A 24,658-nucleotide genomic window follows, 5' to 3' on the forward strand; every position below is an offset into this window, starting at 1 on the left:
CAGCACAGGGATCTCCCAGGCTGCGCTGAAGCCTTCCCGGGGCCTCAGCAGAACCGAGGGGACGTTCCCACGCCACCTTGAACCAGGTCCCTGGGGAAAACAAGGATTTCTGTGCACGCGTCCCAGCCGGTGTCCATGGGACAGGCTCCCGCAGCCCGCTTTCAGTGGCACCCCAAGAAGGCGGGGGCTTAGTGTTCCTGCCTACGGCCCTTCAGCCCCGAGATGCTGAGGACCTCTGTATACATTTCCTAAGGGGCTCACGCCAGTGCAGCGTACCCCCCAAAGCCAGCCACCTGCCCCAGGCAGGCGAGGGCACCTCTGCTCTAGGAAGGCCGTGCACATGGGCAGCAGGGCGCGCTTCCCAGGGCCGCCGGGATCCTGAGGGCAGGGCCGGCAGGTGCCCCAGGCCTGGGGCTCTGCAGTTCTCCTTGGACTTGCTCCCTGGGGAACGGCATGCTCGGAGATGATCTGCAGTCCTAGCCAGCCCCAATGCCTCAGGGACCCATACAAGCAGCCACACTTGGGGCCCAGGGTGTCAAACGACCACCTTACTAATGGGCAGGCCCACCGTTAGCACGGGGCTCCCGGCTGCGCCAGGCTGCGGGGCGCTCCGCGGCCTCCAGGAGGAACCCCGAGGCCCTTGGCGAGGCGCTCTGGCCAGGCCTGCCTTTCCACGGCGCCCTGCCCGCGCCCTGAGCCTGGCCCCCGCGGTCCTCTCCACTGGGGATGTCCTCAGCCCCCTCCTCCCCCCGTCTAAGCATACCGTCTCCCCCTCGCTGAGCTCACAGACCCTGTTCCTCCAAACCAGGAGCCCCTTTCAGTGGTCCCATAGCACCTGGTCTGCCCGTCCCTCCAGCTACTCCTTCTCCAGGGCCAGGATACATCAGAGGAGTGGCTCGATGCCAGCCTGCCCACAGGGCGGCCTGACTGCCCAGCACCCTGCCTGCGCTCATCACCCCGCCCCCTCTAGACTCAGGACACCACTGAGCTCGGAGCCTGCGCCAGAACCAAGGCCACTCCACCCAGCCCTGCCTCACCCCACCCCACAGCAGAGGAATGTACCAGGTGTGACTAGCACTCACCTAGGCTGCCTGCCCACCTGCCCACCTGCCCACCACCGGGCCCCGACCACACTCTATGCTGCCTGTAGAGCCATCACCAGCCGCCTCCTGCGTCTACTGAGCTGGCCCAGCCCTGGGAAGAGGCTGACCCGAGCAGGCATCAGAGTCCTTGAAAAAAACCAAACCGGGAAGCGGATTTGGCTCAATGGATAGAGCGCCCACCTACCACATGGGAGGTCCAGGGTTCAAACCCAGGCCTCCTGGCCCGTGTGGAGCTGGCCCACGGGCAGTGCTGGTGTGCGCAAGGAGTACCGTGCCATTACATGGGGTGTCCCCCATGGAGGGGATCTTCACATGCAAGGAGTGTACCCTGTAAGGAGAGCCACCCTGCATGAAAAAAGCGCAGCACGCCCAGGAGTGGTGCCGCACACACGGAGAGCTGACGCAGCAAGATGATGCAACAAAAAAAGCAACACAGTTTCCCAGTGCCACCTGACAAGAATACAAGTGGACACAGAAGAACACACAGCGAATGGACGCAGAGAGCAGACAAGGGGTGGGTGATAAATAAATAACCTTAAACAAAAAAAAAAAGACCAAACCTAGGAGAGAATTTTCCTATACTAGAAAAGTGTGCTAGTCTCATAGATCACAAACTCTCAAGTGCCCACCAATATGAACTTGGGAAAACATAAGCCCTGGTAGTTAAACGGGAGTCGAACGTGAGACCCAAGTGCGAGGGATGCGCTTGAGGACTGAGCAGCCGCAGCCCCAGGCCCGCGCGCACCTGCAGGGCGCTAGGGCGGCTGCGTGAGGCCTCGGCCCGCAGCACTCCAGGAAGCAGCGCCCTGCACGGTCTCAGTGCCCGCCTGGAAGGCCATCCCAAAGGGAGACGCTCCGGAAGCCCCACCAGGACGCCAGCCCTCCCAGGACAGCCCTCGGCCCCCCGCAGCAGCCCTCGCTGCTGGATGGGCAGCCCCATTGGCAGCCAGACGGGCCTTCCCTGAAACCCGAGTCCCATCACTGACTGGCCGGGTGAGCCTGGGCAGGAGGCCAAAGCGCTCTGGCCTCCACTTCCCCATTGGCAGAACGAGGTGACGACTGGGCCGCGGGACACGCTCGCCAATCACCACCAGGCCTCCCGTGACGAGCGCTCACAGTCCTCCTGCACCCACTCCTTCCAATGACCCCCCTGCCTGTGTGCCTCCCCCGGCCCCCAGTCTCTGCAGCCCCCCCAGGAAAGACCACCAGCAGGAGGGTAGGGCGGGACAGCTGGCATCCTCCTGGAGTGGGCCAGACAGGCCTGCCTGCTGCCTGGCAGGGGGGGAATGGAAATCCTGAGTGTTTCTGCACAAGAGCCCAGAAACGGCCAGTGCCGAGCTGAGCCTCTGGAAGCAGAGTCGTCACCGGGGGGCCGAGGGGGTAGGCACCACTAACTTTAGCAACAGAAACCCTCCCTCTGAGCCAACGCGAGCCAGTGCCAAGGGAGTAGCGAGGACAGCAACCGCAGGGCTCCTGGCCGCAGAGGTGGCCTTTGGAAGAGGGGGCTGCAGGAAGCACAGTGCTTTCCACGGGCTACCGGGGGCTGTGCGGGGATCCCCGTTCCAGGACAAAGGAGTGTCCGTCCAAAGGTCCCCTCCTCAAACCCCAGGCTTTGCTCACAAGGCCAGGGGCCTGCCTTGGCTGGGGACGTTTCTCCAGCCACGGCACTTGGACCAGGACACAGCCCTTCCCTGTCTCCTGGCCCGTTCTTGCCAGCAGATGTCACAGCACTTACCACACCACCGGTCTGGCTTTTAGGGAGGGCACTCGCTGTTGTTTACTTGCCACCTACTATGCGCCGGGTTTTACAGGTTACCACTTTGAAGCCTTACAGAGGCCCTTCTCAGGAAGCGTTATTAACATTTTTCAGATGGGAAAACAGGCTCGGCGAGGTTAAGTGGCATCATGCCCCCCAGTCACCAGCAAACGACGAGCTGGGATCTGAACCCGAAACCCAGGCTCTTCCCTGACATCAGGCAGCCTGGCAGGCAACATCCGCTGCAGCTCTGCCTCCACGCTCAGCTCTTCTCCTGCACCCGCGCAGAGGCCCGGTCTCCTGGGTCTCCTGGGTCTCCTGGGTCTCCCGTTCATTGTGCCTGCCTGCCCTGGAATGCCTGCCTAGCCCGGAGCTGAGCACAGAGCAGGCTCTCCACAAACCTCCCAGTCTCCCAGAGCCAGGCCCACTGCAGAGAACTTCCCGGGCCATCAGGCCGGCCGGCAGCCCCACCCACCCTGCAGCCGCTCACCTGCACGCCAGCACTCTGGAGACGTGGCGTTATCCCGAGCGCTTGGCAAACCAGGCATAAAGCAGAGGTAAGAAAAAGACAGGCAAAGAGTGAGAAGAGACACCTGAGCCAGCACCGTGAGTCACGACCGTGGCGGAGGGGCCAGGGCAGCATCCGTGCTCAGCCTGCTCAGCGTGGACGGGCTCCAGGGGCTCTGCCTGGTGGCCCTCAGGTGGGTATATTGTGGGCAAAGTGACACTGGGAGCAAGCCCTCCCTGCCCCCACACAGACCAGCACCATGCCAGCAACTTTTCCCTTTTGCCATATCGTATATAAATGTCTTCATATCGAAAGGGGATTGGGGGGGTGGGTAGACAGCAGATTAGAGGGACCTATTTCGCTTTGTGGAAATCTCACTTGGGGTCTGCGGGTGGGATTCTGGACTCCACAGGAGGTGAATGTGCTGCCCTGCCTCAGTTTCTGTTTCCTGTGTGGCCAGCCTGTCCTATGCCACCAGGAGCTCAGCACCCCACACGCAGGAGGAATTTCACGAATATCTGTGGTTTGGTGCTCAGCTACACAAACACGTGGGGAACCAACTCGGAAAATCTCATTCAACAACAAGACAGCTTACAACGCTTACAAGGTCTTTCTTGCGAAAGAAACCGACCCATCTGTTGCTGATTGTACACGCTAACTTTTTTATCATGAAGATGCAGGTAGCTTTTCCTAGGATATAGAAAGTTGGAAAAAGTTTTAATTCCATCCAAACAAGAAAAAGACTGCTTATCTAGAAGAATCATCTGCAGTCACAGAGCCGAGGTGATAGAGGTCTTGAAGACCGGCCTCTTCAAGGAGACGTGAGCATTGGCTCAACAGCAGCGAAGCACGGGAGGAAGGGGCACGTGTGCTGCGTAAGTAGGCAAGAAGAACTGAGTTAAGATTTTTAACAAACCACCGAAGGCCAGGTGTGGGCTAGGGCGAGACTGCGGAATGCCTGGGGACAAAGAAGTGCCTAACGCCCAGGGCAACCGCACCCACCTGCAGGCTTCTCTCCAGAGACCGCCACAGGGCACTCGTGAGAAAGACTGAGGTCAGGGCAACAGGCGAGAGCCAATCCTCCTTGGGGATGCAGGCCTGGAGGAGGGAAGTGGGCCCCAAAAAAGGCATGAAGCCTTGGAAAGCAGATGTGGCTCAAGCAACTGAGCTCCCGCCTACCACATGGAGGTCCCTGGTTCGGTTCCAGCGCCTCCTAAAGAAGACAGTGAGCTGGCGTGACGGGGAGGTGTGGCAAGCTGACACGGCAAGCTGACACGAGAGACACAGGAAGAAAAACAATTGGAGACACAACAAAGCAGGGAGTGTAGGTTCCCGTGCCTCCTACAAAGGATGAGCAAGATAGTGAGCTGATGCAATGGGCAGGTGCGGCGAGCTGACACAACATGATGATGCAACAAGAGACACAAGAAGAAGAACGTAATGAGAGACACAATGAAGCAGGGAACGGAGGTGGCTCAAGCGATTAGGCACCTCCCTCCCACATCAGAGGTCCCAGGCTTGGTTCCCGGTGCCGCCTTAAGAAACAAGGAAGACAGACAGACACAGCAAGTGCGAACAACAAGGGGTGGGGAGAAATAAATAAATAAAATAAATCTTAAAGGAAAAAAAAGGCACGCAGCCCTGCCAGGACCCTTCTGCCCTAAGGAAGAAAGGCCTTGAGCTCCCGGGGTTAGGGAGGCCAAGGACCTCCTACCCGTAAGTGGCAGCAGGACACCACTCAGAGCGGAGCTCCCGACGGTCTCCTACAGCACAAGGGGGCAGGAGCACTGACACTGACCACGAAGGAGCAGAATCTACTGATATGCAGAGCACTGATGACAAAAATCAAAGAAAATGTGTACAAACGAAGAGACATGCCATGTTCATGTGTCGAGAGGATCAATGTTGAGGTTAATTCTTTCCCCAAATCACCTATAGCATCAACACAATCCCAATCAAAATCCTAGCAGGCAAACTAAACCCAAAGTTTGCAGAAGGAAGGAAATAATAAAGATTAGAGGGAAATAAGTGAAAGAGAGAATGGAAAAACAATACAGAAAATTCACAAAACCAAAGTTGGTTCTTGAAGAGATTAACAAAATTGACAAAACTTTACCTAGACTGACTAAGAAAAAAAAAGATTCAATTTACTAAAATCAGAAATGAAAGTGGGGGGACATTACTACTAACCTTCAGAAATAAAAGGATTACAGGATTATAAGAGAATACCATGAGAAACCTTATGTTAACAAATTAGATACAATGTGTCTTTTTTCCTGTCTGGCTACCTTCAAGATTTCTTAGTCTTTGGTTTCTAGCAATTTGAATCAACAAATGTGATGAAATGGACAAATTCCTAGAAACAAACAAATCACCATAACTGACTCAAGAATAGGAAGTCTGAATAGACCTATAACAAGTACAGAGATTAAATCAATAATCAAAAACTACCCAACAACAAAAAGTCCAGGGCCAGATGGCTTCACCAGTGAATTCTATCAAACATTTAAAGAATGAACACCAATCCTTCTCAAACACTTTAAAAAAATTGAAGGGGAGGGAACATTTTCTAACTCATTCTTTGAAGGCAGCATTATTCTAATATCAAAGTCAGACAAAGATTTCATGAAAGAAAATTGCAAACCAATATACCTTATGAATATAGATGCAAAAATTATCAGTGAAATACTAGCAAACCAAATCCAGTTGTATATTAGAAGGACTATACATCATGACCAAGTGGGATTTAGCTGAAAATATAAAGGCAGTTCAACATATGAAAATCAATCACATTAATAGAAGGAAGGGAAGGAAAAGACCACATGATCATCTCAATCGATGCAGAGGAAGAACTTCACAAAATCCAACACCCTTTCATGACTGAAAAAAAAAAAAAAGAATTCAGAAAAGGAGGAAAAGAAGGAAACTTTCTCACTATGACAAACTTTGACAACTTACACTTAAGCTTTCCCCCTACGAACAAGATAATGATGCCCACTTTCGCCACTTCTATTCAACATTGTGCCAGAAGTTCTAGCAAGAGGAATTGGGCAAGAAAAATAAATAAAAGGTATCCAAATTGGAAAGAAAGAGTAAAACTATGTCTACTCACAGATGACTTGATCTTACATGTAGAAAATCCTAAAGAATCCCTACCAAAAAAACCTCTTAAAGCTAATAAACAAATTCAGCAAAGTTGTGGGATATAAGAGCAAACAAATCTGGCCAAGTTAAAATCAGTTGTAGAGGGAAACAGACTTGGCCCAGTGGATAGGGCGTCCGTCTACTACATGGGAGGTCCGCGGTTCAAACCCCGGGCCTCCTTGACCCGTGTGGAGCTGGCCCACGCATAGCGCTGATGTGCCCAAGGAGTGCCCTGCCACGCAGGGGTGTCCCCCGCGTAGGGGAGCCCCACGCGCAAGGAGTGCGCCCCATAAGGAGAGCTGCCCAACACGAAAGAAAATGCAGCCTGCCCAAGAATGGCGCCGCACACAGGGAGAGCTGACACAGCAAGATGACGCAACAGAAAGCAGCACAGATTCCCGTGCCGCTGACAACAGAAGCGTACAAAGAAGAACACGCAGCAAATGGACACAGAGAACAGACAACTGGGGGGGGGGGGGTAAGGGAGAGAAATAAATTAAATAAATCTTTATAAAAATAAATAAAAAAAATAAAATAAAAGCAGCTGTAGGGAAGCAGACTTGGCCCAGTGACAACAGAAGGAGACAAAAAGAAGAACACACAGCAAATGGACACAGACAACTAGGGTGGGGGGTAGTGGGGAAAGGGAAAGAAAGAAATAAGTCTTAAAAAAAAATCAGTTGTATTTCTATATAGCAATGAACAATTCAAAAAGGGAAATAACACACTTCTACTTATAACAGCATCAAATAGGATAAAATCTTAAGAATAAATTAAGAGGTATAAGACTTGTACACTGAGAACTACAAAGCATTGTTGAAAGAAATTAAAGAAGAGCTAAATACATGGAAAGACATACTGTCTTCATGGACTCAAAGACTAAATATTGTTAGGATGGCAATACTCCCCAAAGAGATCTATAGATTCAAACACTCCTAATTAATACCTCAATGGCCTTTTCTGCAGAAATGGAAAAGCCAATCCTCAAATTCACATGGAATTGCAAGGGGCCCCGAATAGCCAAAACAATCTTAAAAAAGAAAAACTAAGTTGGAAGACTCACACTTTCTAATTTCAAAATTTATTACCAAGTCCCAGTAGTCAAAACTGTATGGTACCAGCCTAAGGACCGATATATAGATCAATGGAACAGAACTGCAATCCAGAAATAAGTTCCTACATCTATGGATGATTGATTTTCAACAAAGGTATCAAGACCATTTAATAGGGAAAAAACAGTCTCTTCAACAAATGGTGCTGAGACAACTGGATATCCACAGGTAAAACAATGAAGCTGGACCCTTCCCTCACACCAAATACAGAAATTAGCTAAAAATGGATCAAAGACCTACATTCAAGAGCTAAAATAATAAAATTCTTAGAAGAAAACAAAGGGGCAAATCTTCATGACCACTGATCTGGCAATAGTTTCTTAAATATGACATCAAAAGCCCAAGTAAAAACAGAAACAAATAAATTGGACTTCACCAAAATTGAAACACTACTGTGCATCAAAGGATACTATCAAGAGAATGAAAACACAACCCAAAGAATGGAAGAAAATATTTGCAAATCATTTATGTGATAAGGGTCTTGTATTCAGACTATATAAAGAACTCTTATAACTCAACAACAAAAAGACAACCCACTTAAAAAATGGGCAAAGGATTTGCACAGTCATTTCTACAAAGAAAATATACAAATGGGCAACTAGCAAATGAAAAGCCTAGCAATGATATTGGTATTAGGTTAATACAATTCAAAACCACAACGAGGGAGTGGGTGTAGCCCAGTGGTTGAGTGCCTGCTTCCCATGTACCAGGTCCCAGGTTCAACCCCCAGTACCTCTTAAAACAAACAAAACAAAAAACACAATGAAATACCACTTCACACCCACTAGAGTAGCCATTAAAAAAAAACAAATAATAATTTAAAAAACAGAAAACAAGGGCTGGCAAGGATGTGGACAAATTGGAAGCCTCGTTCATGGCTGATGAGAACATAAAATGGTGTGGCCACAGTTTGGCGGTGCCTCAAAAAGTTAAACACAGAATTTACCATATGACCCAGGGATTTCACTCCTAGTACATGCCCCAAAGAACTGAGGTGTTCAAAAACAACATGGAGGCAGCGGACTTGGCCCAGTGGTTAGGGCGTCCATCTGCCACATGGGAGGTCCGCAGTTCAAACCCCGGGCCTCCTTGACCCGTGTGGAGCTGGCCCATATGCAGTGCTGATGCGCGCAAGGAGTGCCGTGCCACGCAGGGGTGTCCCCCACGTAGGGGAGCCCCACACGCAAGGAGTGCGCCCTGTAAGGAGAGCCGCCCAACGTGAAAGAAAGTGCAGCCTGCCCAGGAATGGTGCCACCCACATGGAGAGCTGACACAACATGATGATGCAACAAAAAAGAAACACAGATTCCCGTGCCACTAACAACAACAGAAGTGGACATAGAAGAAGATGCAGCAAATAGACACAGAGGACAAACGGGGTGGGGGGGAAGGGGAGAGAAATAAATAAATAAATAAGACATAGACATAAATGTTCACAGCAACTCTATTCACAATAGCCAAAAGATAGAAATAACCCAAATGTCTATCAACAGATGAATGAATAAACAAAACACGGTATATCAATACAATGTAATATCATTCAGTTATAGAAAGGCATTAAGTCTTGATACATGCTACAATGTGGATGAACCTTGAAAACATTATGCTATGTGAAAAGTCAGACACAAAAGACCATACACTGCATGATTCCACTTATATAAAATATCCAGGGTAGGTAAATGCATAGACAGAAAGATTAGGGGTTGCAAGGGGTTGGGGAGAAGGGGAAATGAGGAATGACTGCTTAATGGGTACAGAGTATCTGTCTGAAGTAGGTGGAAAAGTTCTAAAATTAGAGCGCGGTGGTGGATGCACAACATAGTGAATGCACTTAATGCCACTGAATTGTAGATTTCAAAATGGTTAAAATGGTCTGTTTTATATTATATATATTTTTCTCAAAATTAAAAAAACAATCTTAGCAGGATTTTTTTTTATAGTAACCAACCAGTTGATTCTAAAATTTATATGGAAAGGCAAACAAACCAGAAAAGCCAAAACACTTCTGATTTCAAGACTTACTATAAAGCTATAGTTATCAAGATAGTATGTTATCAGTGAAAAGATAGACACATATATCAATGGAACAAATAGAGTACAGAAACAGACCCATAGATACCTGGCCAATTACTTTTCAACAAAGACACATAAAGGGTACTATTTGCAACAATTACAGGAATAACTGGAAATCCACATGCAAAAAAAAAAAAAAAAAGAGCTTTAGTACATACCTCACATCATATACAAAAATTAACTTGAAATGAATCATATACCTCAATGTAAGCCCTAAAACTATAAAACTGGTATTCACTTTCCTTCTAAAACATAAGTAAAAATCTTTTGATCTTTGGTTAGGCAAACTTTACTTTACAATGAAAGCATGACCCATAAAATAAAAAAATTGATAAAATGTACTTCATAAAAATTTAAAATTTCCACTCTTTGAAAAAAACACTGTTAAGAAAATGAAAAGACAAGCCACAGAATGGGAGAAAATATTTGCTAATCACATATCTGGTAAAGAACTTGTATCCAGAATGTACAAAGAACTCTCAACATTCAATAACGAGACTATAAACAACCCAGTTAACAAAACGGGCAAATGATTTGAACACACTTCACCAAAGAAGATATGGAAATGCCAAACAAACAAATGAAAAGATGAAGATGCTCTATATCATTATTTATTAAGGAAGTGAAAGTTAAAAATGACAGTGGGATACCCCTGTATAGTTACTGAAAAGTCTAAAATTTAAAAGACTGCCCAGACTAAGTGTTGACGAGGATGTAGAGAAACTCAAAATCTCTTATAATGCTGACGAGAAAAATGGTATAAACTCTTGGGAAAACAGTTTGATAGTTACATAAAGACTAAATATACACCTAGGCTATGCCTCGGCCATTACACTCTGAGGAATTTACCTAAGAGAGGTGGAAGCCCATGTCCAGAGAAAGGAACATACACGAAAGTTCATGTAGACAGCGGCCCCAGTCAACGTCCTGACTGCAGCATCACGAAAACCCTGAGACAAGGATCCAGCTTAGCCCTTGCAGACTCCCCAACCAGAGAAACTGAAAGGTAATAAATGTTTCTCATTTTAGGCAGCTAAAAAGAAAAAAAAAAAAAAGTTCACTTGATTTATGATAGCCAAAAATTGGAAATAACTCAAATGTCTACCAATGGGCAAATAAACAAATCATGATATATCCATTTGATGGAATACTACTCAGCAATAAAAAAGAAATGAACTTTTGATACATACAACAACATAGATGAATCTCAAAATAATATTACATGAAAAAGTCAGACCAAAAAGCCTAACTATGATTCCATCCACATAAAATTCTAGAAAATGCAAGCTACTCCATAGAGACAGACAGCAAACTGGTGCTTGCCTAGGGCTGGCGGTGGGAGAAAGAAGCACACAAAGAAGTACAAGGGAATTTTGAGGGTGATGGAAATATTCTATATCTTGATTGTGATCGTGATTACATGACTGTGCTTGTCAAAACTCATAGAACTATTCCCTCTAAAACATGGTGATTGTTACTCTCCCGGCATCATACCTCAGTAAACCTGCCTGAAAAAAATGCAATTAATTACAACTGAAACGCCCCCAGGAGCCCTTTCTACGCCTCACTCGACAAATCTAAAGTGGAAATCACAACCTTGCCACTGGGCATTGCCAACGGGCCAGAACCCAGGCTGCAGGCTTCAGGGAAGGTCCCTGGTGTCCACTGCCCGCCTGGTTTTCCAAGTGCAGAACGCCAGTCACCTTTCAGCGCAGTTCAATTCCAAAGCCGCAATGCCCCCGTGGCAGCAGAGAGGGCAGCAGCCGTCCCAGGCAGGCTTTCCCAAGCAGCGGGCACCTCGCCACAGCGTGGTGGGCCTCAGCTGCCTAGGGCCGTGCGCGCCTTGGCAGTCCCGAGCGAGGTCTGCGCACCTGGCCAGCAACCCTAAAGACCCTACAGACCTTTAGAGCTGACCTGATGGAAGACCCCTCTCTGGTGGGCAGGGTGGTCCATTAGTAACACTTATTCGGGATAGAAACGGCTCCTTTTCTTTTCGTCTCTAACACTGGACCTTGCCCTCCACCTGGCCTGCTCCAGAAACTAAAACACAAAAGCATGGAGGACCTGGCCCACGCGTTTGAGTGTTGGCCAGAGACAGGCGAGGGGGTGGCCCAGGCAAGAGCTGGTCTGCCTCACTGGGCCCCCCAGTACTGACCCAGGCAGGCAGCCTGCCCGGCCACTGCCCCCTTAAAACACCAAAGCAGGGCTGAGTGCAAAACTGGAAGAAATGGGCCCACGCGCAGGCCCCCTCACAATGAAACCTTTGCAACTTCATCTTTCATGGAACTGCTCGTTGTGTGGTCTGCTGAGCGAAGAGGCAGAGCTGCAGGGACACAGGCGTGTCCTGGTCCCCAGCTCAGGCCTCTGTGTCCTCCATGCTGCTGCCCCCAGCCCTGGGAAGGGGCCAGGGAGTCGGACAGCTCACTTTGGCTCACTCTCACCACCAAAAACCCAGCAACAACCCACAAAAATCCCTGGTACTGCCTTCAGCACACGTATCTGCAGACCAGATATACTACAACCTTGTTTGGCCTATAATTTAAGGTCCCAGCCTGGAGTCCAACAAGAGAGAAAACTGCTGGTTCTAAACATAGCCCTGAGGCCATGAGGAATTCGGGTTTCCTAAAATCATCTCACCAACATACACTCCCAGCCGGCCCAGGGCTTATCTAGCATGCAGGAGTGGGCTGGGTGCTGTCGCATGCTTGCCAAGCGAGGCTCCCGGGAGGCGGGGTGTCGGGCACCTGCGTGGCAGAGCTAGCCGGAGGCCTGGCCCCGCAGGCCCAAGGCCAGCACATGCCTCTGAACTGAAGCTCCCGCTCCCGACACGGTCATAGCCGGGTCCAGGAGCCACCCCCCACCGCTGGGAGCCGAACAGGACCTCTTTGGCCTGAGGACTTGAAGGGTTGAAGGGGGGCTCCAAAGCAGAGGGAGGGACTCGCCACCTGACCCACCCCTGGGCTCCAGGCCTGGCCACGCACGGAACCAGCACTGCCCAGGTCCCACCTCGTCACCTCAAGTCCCCTCTCAGAGGATGGCCCCTCGAGGTGGGGCCACAGGGCGCCGGCCATCCCGAACACCCCTGTACTGGTCAGCACCTGTCAGGCAGGTGGTGACACTTAGCAAACAGAGCCACTGTCCTCGCCAGGCCGCGGTCCCCACACTCGGGGCTGTGATGGCCCAAGCCCCTTCTGGGTTTGAGCACCGGCCACTTCTGCTGACTCTCCAGCCTCTGCTCTAAGCGTTTCCAAGGATTTCCCCTCACACAGGAGTGGGGCTTTACAGAGCCAGTGTTTCCAGGGGCGTGACAGGATCACCTTGGTTGGCAGGAAACAGAAAGTCACCCCAGTGGCCAAATATGCCCCCCAGAGAAAGGAGGGGCGCTGTGGAGGGCTGTCCCAGTGGCGCAGAGGAGGAAGCCTGGGGGAGAGGAGCAAGGCTGGAGCAGGGAGAGAGGGCTGAGCAATTCCAACCAGCAGAGGCCAAGAGGAGGCGGGCGGACACAGCCATCAGCCTGCGAGAACATGCCTTGGCATGGAGGCCGCCCCTGGCCGTCTTCCCTGGGGGGCTGCTGCGGGGTAGGAGCACAGCCCCGGGCCTCTGGGGGCTGATGCCTGCCAGGCCGCCGCACCTGTTAGTCAGAAACGCACACAGGTGGGCGGCAGGGCAGCGCCCGGGGGCTCAGGCATGCAGCCCGAGGGAGCAGGGTGGGGCCGGGCGGTGGGTCTGCAGCTGGGATCGGGAGAAGAGCACCCCTGAGGGCTCGCCCTGCCTTGGAGCTCCTGCAGCAGGGGCCCCTCCAGAGCGGTCTCGGGGGGCCACCCGCACATGGCCTGACCCGCGCATGGCCCGCCCTGCGGCCCCCGAGCTCATGACGAGTGCCTCCGCCTCCGCGAGCGTCCCCTGGGCACGTGGCACGCACCCGCCGCAGGCTGCTCCTGTTCAGCCCAGCTCCACCACCACTGCCGAGGGCCCCCGCAGCCTGGGCGCTGGGCACCCGAGGGTGACGCCGCCCCCAGCCCTGGCCCTGGAGACGGCAACACCTACCTTCCCCACAGCACCTCAACCCGGGCACCCTGGGGAGAAGGAGATGAGGCTCCTGATAACACCCAAGCATTGACTGTGGATTTTTTTTAATTAAACTGTTTTGAACTAATTTTAGACTCAGAAAAGTTGCAGAAAATAGCACAGAGTTTCCTCTGTCTCTCCGAGCCCAGGCTCCCCCAGTGCGAACATCTTACATAACCAGAGTACAAGGAGCAGAGCCAGAAATGAACACGGGGACAATGCCACCAGCAGACCCAGGGCCCCAGTCAGCCTCACCAGCCTCTCCATTATGCCCTTGGACCCCAGTGTTCCAGAAGGCCACGCAGGGTCACGTCGCGCTCAGCTGCCGTTTCTCCTTAGCCTCCTTCAGTCTACGCCGGGTCCTCAGTCTTCCCTTATCTTTCATGACCTTGACATCAGTCATTTTGTCAAAAGTCCTGAACTTGGGTTTGTCTGATGTTTTTGACACGTCTGACGAGAACAAGCACAAAACCGACGTGCATCACGTTACGAGGGGCGTGTCAACACCACGGGGTGTCCGCCGAATCGGTGACTGACCTCTCTGCCAGGTTTCCCCACTGCAAAGTGACTGTTTCACCCTTTGTAGTTAATATCTTGGGGACTAGGGATTGTGGAAAGGAAACGCTCTGTTGTCGTTGCAAGCCCAGGGTACAGCCCCACGTGCCGACAGCCGCCTCGCGGACAAGAGGGGTCTGGTGACGCAGAGCCGATGTCTCTGGACGATGCCAAAGCTCTCAGTGACAAAGAGGAACAGAAGCGGTTTATTTATAGAGGCACTTGAAGACAGCTCATTGTAACCGCTGGAGTTGGACTTTCAAGACCTCGGGAACAAAGGCTGGCTATTTTAAACTCTCCTTGCGCTCAGTTCAGTGGAGAGTGTGAGAGCCACCGACCACACCCTGGCATCACTCCCAAGTGCGGTAATTCACATTTTGCGCAGCATCCCAGGACGTGAGCAAAGCTTGCTGACAGCCAACCAGGGCTGGCTCTGCCCACCCCGCAGAGGCAGCGGGCCTCGGAGCGGCCAGCGCCCTGCACCGCCAGCAGCGCCCCGCACCGCCAGCAGCGCCCCGCACCGCCAGCGCCTGGCTGCCCCCCCCAGCCTCGCTTTCCCTGGGAGAACGAAGTCGCTCAGGGCAGCTGTGAGCCAAGGAGACAGCACCTCGCCCTCCCCTGTGGGCTGCAAAGAGAGACAGCGCCCCCCAGCGGACGCCCCCTGTGCCCCCATATCTCCAGGCAGGAAAAGGGCGTCCTGGGGCTCGTTACAAAACCATCCCCAAGGACAGTGACTGGGAAGGGGTGCCAGCCCCAAGGCTGCCCCCAACACTCACTGAGGGTGAAATGATGTACCTAGTGTTAAAAAAAATACTCCAGATCCCTTCCTAAAGGATGTGGAGGGGGAGAGAAGAAATAAAGTGGGCAAAATGTTGAAGCTGGAGGAGGAGGACACGGGCATGCATTATAGTTTCTACTCTTTATGCTAGCTTGAAAATTTCCATGGTACAAAGGTTTTTAGTTTTGCTAAATTTAAAAAAAAAAAAAAAAAAACCCAAAACCTTTCTGGGTGTCTGGAATAAGCTGAGGGCGGGTGAGTGGGGACCCTGACAGGAAGTTTCCCCCATCCCCGGGGTCCTGGGATTTTCAAGTATAGGAGGCAGACAACTTTGTCTAAATCCACGGGAAGTTCAGCCCAGCCTTCGCATTGCCACAGAGAAAGTCCTGGTGGCAGCGGGAGTATTCAGTGAACCCTGCAGCAATGGCTGGGCCTTCAAGGAAACTAATTTTAAGATAATCACCATGGAAACTATCTATTCTGATTTTTTCCATGGTAACCAATGAGAACATAAACAAAAGCCTTATCCAACACCCTTACACCACATGGGCAACACTTGCCACCCAATCTGGAAAGATATAAACCCTAACAGGGCTTTTTTTCCATTAAAAATAAAAAAGGAATATCTTACACTTCTAGTATACTTCTAGTCAGGACATGCACAAACCCAAGTCTGCTGGCCTGTCCCTGCCCGTACCAGCCCACGGCACCCACCTCAAACTGACAAGCCAGCCAGGAAGGAGCTCCCTTCATTTGGCCTGAGACCACCAAGAATGCCAAAAAGAGAGAGCCAGAGCCCGGCCCCAGCCTCCCAAGCTCAACCCAGGCTCCCTACTGGGGGCACTGCGCCCACTGCACCCCAGTTCCCTCAGCAGAGCAGGGCCAGGCAGGTGCTGGGCACGGGGCACCAAGGCCCCAAGCCCTCCTGAGACAAATAACTGGCTGGGGAAGGTGGCCTCGGAAGGAGCGTGCTCTGTGCAGGTGGATGAGGAAGACTCCTCTTGGGGAAGGCTGCGTGGAGGTGCCATCTGGACAGAGACTAAAGGACGAGTGCAACTCAGGGTGGTGAGCAAGACAAGGGGCTCAGAGGGACAGCCAGACTTAAGCAACCAGCTTTACTCCTACTTGGAGCTTATTTCTTCCATTTTCAAGTTTCTAGGTTTAAAAAATAGTATGGACCAGCAAAAAAAGGGGGGGGGATGGGGAGAAAAAGCCCCCAAAGCCAAAGTCCTTGGTTCTTCCCACCCACTCTGCCTTGCACCCACCCTTGGTTCAAGATCGTGCGCGTGGCCACTGGGCTCCTGGGTGGAGAAGACTTGCCGGCATGGCTTGGCAGGGCTGTGCCATCACCATCAGCAAACGGCAGCATCACAGCAGTGGGAATAACGTGCTCCAGGCAGGCAGCCTGCCCTTGCCCAGTGCTCTGTGGACTCTGGATTAAAGCATCACGAGGTCAAGACTCCACTGTCTTCTGTCTTGTGATTTTGGCTCATTTCGCCACGTGTAACTGGAATCTCTGCTTTCTCGGTGCCCAAGTCTCAGCTGCCGGAGGGAAAGGAAAACCCACAACCATTCTGGGATCCTTGAAAGAGATAACAGAGCTCTCAAGGGAAGGGTGTGTGTGTGTGTGTCTGAGCGTGTGTGTGAGCGTGTGTGTGCACCCAGGCTTGTGCCCCAGGTGTGCTCCAATACACCTGCAGCTGGACAGGAGGGCCTCCAGGCCTTGTCTGGATTCCAGAGTCAGGCTCTTCTGGCTTCATGAATCGTGACTGTCATAATATCCTTGCTCTGGATTTCTGAGTACGCGTCTCTCACTGGGAAGGCCATCCTAAGCGTCATGTAATTCTCTTCTGAATAGGGACAGAGCTTGGTTGCAGGATCAATGGAAAATTTACAGTGGCAGGAAACCCCCCTTGGCCTTCAAAGGGGCGGCGCAGAGAAGGCGACTCCAGCTCCTGTCCTAGCCAGCAGCCCCCTCCTCTTGTCACCACTGCTGCCATCACTGTTTCAAGGCTTATCCCTGCTCCCACTACCTGGAGGTACTTCCCCAAAAGGCTCCACAAATAAGATCTTTGTCTGGGGGGTTTAAATGTTGAACCGAAAGCACCCAGGTCATTTCAAGGTCATTTAATGCAATAAATGTCAAATGTCAGGCTCACCCTCCCACTTCCCTAAAGGCCCAGGGGCTCTCTCTGGAGGATGGGAGCTGCCTATACACCCATGTCTGGGGTGAGAAGCAGGCCTGGGGTGGGGGTGCTAGCACATCATCAGCATAGCCTAGAAACTTGTCCAGAAATGCAAATTCCCTCCTGACTCTGACACTGCTGGGGGAGGGCCCGGGAAACCCTCAGGCTGACTGCGATGTACGCTGAAGTTTGAGAACCACCGCAAAAGGCTAAATGCAATAAATGTCAAATGTTAAAAGGCCTGCCCCTCACTGTCACTGCCTGAGAAGCCCAGCTAACTCCTCCTGATGTATTTCTGTGAACTGCTGACCTCGCGCTTGTTAAAGGAAAACAGTAATTATTCAACACGTGTGGCAGCTACTCTGACCCATCTCCAGTAAAGGTTGCTGTGGACCCAGAAGGAAAAGGAGATGAGCTCCTGCCTGCTGCCTAGTAGTGGACACGACAGGTTGCCCCCAGGGGAAGAGCCCACGGCGCAGCTTGGGTGCTGGGCCTGGACTGGCCCCTCTGCAGGGTGCACGGGGCTCTGGCGCTCCTGGACTTTGCCCGGCCATGATGCCCACCAGGCACTGTGCAAGGATGCTCTGTTTCAGGCAGGAAATGCAAAAGGAAAATTTGTGACAAGTAGTTGTTAAAAAATACTGAATCTTCTTTATATCTAGTCTCCTCTCTTTTCCCACTGAAACTAAGAAATCCCAGAGCACTTTCCATGACGTCCATTCGGGCAAAGGTGGGGAATATGCAACCCGAGTGTGAAGTGCCGCAGGCTGTCTGAACACCTCTGCCACCCGGAGCCAGCAGACCTCCTCCCGCAGTCCCTCCTTGCAGGACGGTCTTTTCAGGGTGAGTCCACGAAATGGAATATGCCCATAGGATCTGAGGCAGGCTGGAAGGGAGAAATCCAAATGCAGAGAATCACAGCAACCGGCCTGAAGTCACAGACAAGTCAGGCCACGCTGGGCTGGGGGCTCCAGCCTCTCCTCCAGCACAGGCCCTCCGCGTACAGGGACAGCACAGCTCTTCCTTTCTTTAAAAAAAGGCTTATTCATTTATTTCTACCCCCTCCCTCCACTGTCTGCCCTCTGTGTCTCTTCGCTGTGTGTTCTTCTGTGTCTGCTTGTATTCTAATTAGGTGGCTCCAGGAACCGATCCTGGGACCTTCTGGAGTGGGAGAGAGGCAATTGTTATCTTGCACCACCTCAGCTCCCTTGTCTCCTGTGTCTCTTATTGTCTCTGCTCTGTGTCTCTTTTTGCTGCGCCAGCTCTCCGTGTGGGCTAGCACTCCTGCGTGGGGTAGCCCTCCGCGCAGACCGGCACTCCTCGTGGGCCAGCTCGCCACATGGGCCAGCTTGCCTTCACCAAGAGGTCCTGGGTATCGAACTCTGGACCTCCCAGATGGTAGATGGGAACCCAACTGCTTGAGCCACATCTGCTTGCCCCAACCCAGTTCCTGAGAGTGGCTCCCAAGAGGATTCCAGCATCCTCCACCTTCCTGGGTGGAGCTGCCTGAGAAGTCTTTTCAGGACGGCCACCTCTGTATGATTCCTGTCCCCATCCCAAGATGGGCCAGCCAGGTCTCCTCTACCGCCTATGCTGTGCCCAGGCCCAGGACATCCAAAGTAATGTGCACACACCCCACACAATAGCAGCCACAGGATCTGGAGAGAGGTTAGCAGGGATGACCACTAGGGAGTCGATTTTAGCACAGGGTGACGGGTGTGCCCCCCAGGGCAGCACTACCAGGAGTCCACACAAGCACACGCACCCATGCACACACTCAAGAGGGTGGACAGCAGTTGCATCTCTGAGTCACTGAGTCTGCCCTGGGCGGGCCTGGGTTTCTATCGTGGGGGCTGAGAATGCTGGGTTCCCTTTCCCAGCTGAGAAATGGTACCAGCCATCCCTCCTGGCCCTCGGGTCTTACCCAAGCCCCCACCCCTCTCCCCGCCGCTGACTAAGCATGTTTCAGCCTACAGACGTACTATATAGTCACGAGCGCCTCTGCCAGGGGTGGGCTGAAGTCTCTCTTCAGAACCCCGCCATGCCAGCGGGCACCCGGTGAGTCCGCGTCCCCACCGTTCCCCACCGCGGAAGCCAGGGTGCAGTGGCGCCTCAGGAGAGGGTCTGCTTTCCCGTGTTTCTCAGCAAGCTCCTGTTTCCGGAGACGGAGGAGTCTGTGGACAAAGCCAGCTCCTCGGCTAGAGGGCGTGGGCAGAGCGAGAGCCCGGGCACGTCAAGAGGCTCAGGGATGGGGCAGCTCTGTGCGCTGGGGGCTTGGGCCCCCTGAAGCCACCCTTTTCCAGGGCGCGTGACTGCCCAGGCATCTTCTCTTACCAGAGATGAGAATCCCCTTTAGGAGACTTGAAAAAATTAGGAGTCATTAGTGGGGTCAAATGGAAATGGGAGAGCTCCCTAAAGAACACATAAACTGGGGGTTCTCGCTTGCTCCAAGGCCCATATGCGCCCCCTGCCAAGCATCCCCTCAAATCCACACTTTTCCCCCCTACTGGAAGCAAATGCTAGACAACAGGTCCATGTTCCTCAGTCAAGAGACCCATGTCCCCTCGACTCCAGATGAGAAAGCCAACCTCTGCGGCAGGCGGGAACAGGCCTCTTCTCCCCCTGGCCCCCACGACCCCTCAGGGTGCCAGAACCCAGATCCTCAACAGCTGTCACCAGTGCCCAGGAGTTCCAGCGCTCCACACAGGGCAAGACGCAGGGCCAGGAGTTAGGGCGCAGGAACCCCTCTGTCCAGCCCACCTCTGCGGGAGCACCCCAAAATAGAAACGGGGGTCTGAGGCAGGGAGACAGGAGGTGGCCAGGGCCTCGTCCTCAGAACCAGAGGAGGAACGGGAAGAAGGGACGGCCATCCTCAGAGGCAACGGCCTGGCTCAGGTCAGATATTCTCGGCTGACCCTGCCTCTGCTTCCTGGGGGACAGGTCTGGCACTGAAGCTCTGGGGGGCCTGGACCCTTTGGGGTGGGCTTAGGGACAAGGGGCTCATTTCCACAGGCCTCTTTAATTTGCTTTCTCATCTGGGAACGCTGGAGGACTCGGGGCTCTCGTGGGGAAGCACAACCAAGGCCTGCACGGGTCCACAAACCTCACGGTGGTACAAGGGTGCCCTGCAGGGAGGAGTCAATGTGGAAAATTCTCCCGGCCAGAACTGCCGCCACCCCCACCTGCTGTCCCTCGTCCCAGCAGGTTCTGAACGCACTATCACCCTGACTGGGCGGGATGTCCCCGAGCACTCAGCTGGAGTGCGACAGAGGAGGGAAAAGAACCTTCTTAAAATGACTAAAGCCGGGTGAGCGCTTGCCACGGCCAGGCCTGGTGCCGGCGCCTGCCTGACACACACCACCTCACACAGCCTCCTTCAGCGTCACGACGGAGGGCCCAGGCCTCCCGCTCGACAGAGGAGGAGACTGGGGCTCAGGGAGGTTCCAGCCCAGAGTCACAGCCTGGGTGAGGCAGAGCGAGAGTCAAACACGGGTCTGTCGGAAGCCAGAATCCAAGCTTTTAACCACAGAGGCGTTTTTCCCCTTAAACGGAGGAAGTCTTGAGTGGTGAGTGGAGAAAAGCCCTCAGTCCTAGAACTCAAGGTTAATGTCGGAACCCGAGGGCACCCAGCCTGGAAACTGAGGAAGCGGTGGATCTTTCAGTTTCACTGAATCACCTAGAACTCTGCCTTCTTCCCCTTCCACCCCCCCCAGCCAACAGCTGGCCTTCCCCATTGCATAATGGGCCTTCAGATGTTTGGAGGGAGGACCAGAACAAGGCTAAATCAGAATAGATGTATCTTCACTATTTAAAAGCTTGCTATTTAAAGGTGGCTAAGAACCGGGTGTGGGGAAGCGGATTTGGCCCAAGGATAGGGCGTCCGCCTACCACACGGGAGGTCCACGGTTCAAACCCAGGGCCTCCTGACCTATGTGATAGGCTGGCCCACGTGCAGTGCTGATGCGTGCAAGGAGTGTCCTGCCACACAGGGGTGTCCCCTGCGTAGGGGAGCCCCACATGCAAGGAGTACACCCCGTAAGGAGAGTCACCCAGCACGAAAAAAGTGCAGACTGCCCAGGAATGGCGCCACAGATGTGGAGAGCTGACGTAGCAAGATGACGCAACAACAACAACAAAAGAGACACAGATTCCTGGTGCCACTGACAAGAATACAAGCTGGCACAGAAGAACACACAGCGAATGGACACAGAGAGCAGACAACTGACGGGGGGGAGGGGAGAAAAATAAAAAATAAATCTTAAAAAAAAAAAAAAGAACCAGGTCTGTGGTTGAGGCAGTGGGGAGTCCTGTGGGGACTGGGGCTCGGAGGGGCAGGTGCTAAACTCAAAGTCAGCCAATCCCGGTGGTCCTTAAACTCAGGGACAGGCCCTCAAGCACACCCAGCCAAAGGCAGGCAGGACCCATGACTGTCAGTGCAGGGAGGACAAGAAGGCCAGGGGCATGGCAGGCCATGGCCCTTGGAAATACCCGCACAAGCGCCCGCTGCAGCCACCACCTGGGGCCCCACTCCTGGCCACGCTGAACCCCCCCAGGAGGCATCCTCTCGCAGCAGGCCGCCCCTCCACCCTTCCTCCAGCCTGCAAGCTTGTCGCGGGCACGGCGGAGCCTCCTGCCCACCCATAGCCCGGGGCATTGGCTTAAATCCTTCTGCAACCTTCAAAGCCGAGAGTTCCCCAGCCACCAGCCTGCAATCCCTCCTCACGCACAATCCACCCAAGAATAGAGGGAAAATGGAACCCATTATTCTCATTCTGAATGGCTGGGAACTGGCTTTTGCTTTCAACATGAAATGTGCCTAAAAATAAGCTGTGAATTTCAACCAAGGGTTGAAAATAGCTCTGCGCAGTGAACGGAGCTCTGTTCAGAGTGGGCTCAAAGACGCCTTCATTCCAGGAACGAGAGCTGAAATGCTGCAGTCAGAGCAGGGGTCGTGGCAGGGCATTTTCCAGGGCAGAGGGCCTGTCATGGGTCGGCCCGCTGGCTTTCATTGCAGCTGTAACAGGCACATGTCAGGAATTCAAGGCCCAGCACCTGGCCTGATGGGCTTCCTAAAACCCCCAAATGCCCAGGCAGGTTCCTGGGCTTCGGGGCCTGAGGGGCAGTGTGTGGACAGAGCTGGAGGGGGCAGAGGCGCATTGGCCTTGTGAGCTTCTGGGGCACGACCGCAGCCACCAAACCGTCCACCAGATCCCAGCTCAGCACCAGGGAAGCTCTGGAAGGAAGAGCAGAACATTCCAATTTCAAGTGAGGAAATATAAGTTGCTAAAGGCAATCGGTCTTTTGTTGTTTACCATCACCTCTGCAAGATTCCGAAGCTTGGCAAGCCAAACAACGGTCCTACAAAACGAGCTTCTCTTAGCAGAAACCTGGGCCACAGCTGTTGGGGGGAGCCCAGACCAGGCCCCGTGCGCAGGAGCACGGGCTCTGGAGCCTCAACCCTAGGGCTGCTAGAACGGTCCATCCTTGGCCACCACCCCAGGCTCCTCCACGCATCGCCATGCTTCCCCCATCGCTAAGACAGTCCCATCTGCGGCCACATTCCCACACCCCGCAGCTAGGTCATCAGTGTCCTTTCTGGGCTCCCATCGCAGACAGGGGACCACCTACTGCGGTTCTCCACTGGGGGCAATTTTGCCCCCTCCCCACCCCGGGGCAACATTGGGAGACATTTTTGGTTGTCACAACTGGGAGAAGGTACAACTGATACCTAGTGGGTAGAGGCCAGGTGCTGCTAAGCTTCCCACAACGCACAGGACAGTCGCCCATGAGAGAAAAACTATCCAGTTCCAACCGTCCAGAGTGCCCAGGCTGAGAAATGCTGGGCTACCGAAAGGACAGAGTGGGACGGGGGTGGAGGGGCGCTCTCCCGAGCTCCAGGCTCCATGGGCTCCCTGGGGCACGGAGCCAGCCTGGCCAGCCACCAAGTCAGATGCTACTCCAGTGCCAGGAAAGCCCTCGGACAGAAAGGCTAAGAATTCACTTGTCGGCTTCCCTTCCTGCCTCAGGAGGACACCTAACCGGAACTGCTCAACTGCTTTAAAAACCAGCTCTCCTCTTGGCCTGGGAGCCCCGAGATCAGAGAAGCCCCTGAAAGCATGTCCCACGTGGGGCATGGATTGGTGTGGCACGTCCAAAGGCACAGACATCTCAGCAGAGTTCAAAGGGGCTTAGGACAAATCAGGAAAAAGCCCTGGCCTACATAAAGGATGATCTGCAGATTTCGAAGCCACGTCACAGGCTGGCACAGCTCACCCACTTCACATGGAGCCTCAGAACCTACCCGTGGGGGTACCAGGTCCCCACATGGAAATGGGGCTCAGAGAGGGTGGCTGCAGGGCCTGGGACCAAAGAGCCAGGGTCAGAGCCAGGTCTCTGACCCCAGAGCCCAGATGCTTTCCCTTGAGTCCCCGTGGTGGTGCCCAAGGGGCACAGCCAAGATGGTTGCTCCGCCATGGGCCTCAAAGAAGTTCAGGAGCAAATGGTGGCCTCGAGCCCTGCCAGGCTGTTGGCCCAGACCTGCCCTGCCCTTGACGATCAGGCCCCGCCGCTCTGGGAAGCAGCGGTGCCCCATTCCCTATCTCTGAGTCAGGGCTGAAGGCAAGAGGCAGCTTGTCCAAGTTATTGTCCTAATAACGACAAGAAAGAGAGCCTGGGATGCTCCCAGCCAGCCCGGAGCACAACTAACCATTCCCAAGATGCAGGAGGCAGTGCCCTCCTCTGGACAGAAAGAGCTGCCAGACAGCCCTCTGCCACCTTCAGTTCCTAGTCCGGAGAGCCATGCTCAAAAGCATGCATCGGGGCAGGGAGGGGAGCAAGCTCCAGGGCGTCTCCTCTGGGAACGGGAGCAGCGCCCCGTCCCACACCCGGCAGGAGGGCCACCCTGGGGCGGGAGGCTTCAGGTGCCAGCTCCGCCTGTCCCTACAGGCAGCCCCGACAGCCGTCTGGGCCAGCTGCCGGAGTCCGCGAGAGCCCCGCCGGGGACGCGGGAGGCTTCCTGGACGGTTCTGGGCTGCGGCCTTGCCGCGCCGCTCCGAGCGGCTTCCTGTTGTTGAAGCCGGCTCGGTGTGTGTGGGAGGCCACACTGCACCGCCTGATGTCCAGGAAGGAGAGAGCGCAACAGCCTGCGGCCGCAGGCGCCCAAGCCCTCGGGTTCCCCGCTTGTCATTAATGCTCCTTTCAGCGGCAGCACAGGAGCCTTGTTCAGTCCCACCACATCGTTCTCAATTTTCTGCCCCAATATTTGTCCCCAAAATTTGTTCAACGTTTTTATCAGGAATACTGAATGCCCTTCTACCAACAAAGGTACTAAAAATAGCTCACGGTTCCAACTTCCTCTCCAAGGATTTAAAAAGTA

General features: G+C 53.2%; 1 protein-coding gene across 4 annotated transcripts in view; it reads right to left on the reverse strand.

The window, feature by feature from the left end:
* The window catches only part of POC1A (POC1 centriolar protein A), an 82,172-nt gene that overhangs the window by 18,548 nt on the left and 38,966 nt on the right, over nt 1-24,658 (reverse strand). Inside the window, exon 10 of one of the 4 annotated variants that reach the window (XM_058288987.2) lies at nt 17,210-22,516. The exons of the other annotated variants lie outside the window; for them this stretch is intronic. Coding sequence (XP_058144970.1) covers nt 22,322-22,516 — 195 coding nt within the window. The 3' untranslated portion in view covers nt 17,210-22,321. Of the gene's footprint in view, nt 1-17,209; nt 22,517-24,658 lie in introns of those variants that run through there. 4 annotated transcript variants of the gene reach the window in all.

Source organism: Dasypus novemcinctus, chromosome 26 (genome assembly GCF_030445035.2).
Source record: "Dasypus novemcinctus isolate mDasNov1 chromosome 26, mDasNov1.1.hap2, whole genome shotgun sequence".
Taxonomy (NCBI): Eukaryota; Metazoa; Chordata; class Mammalia; order Cingulata; family Dasypodidae; genus Dasypus; species Dasypus novemcinctus.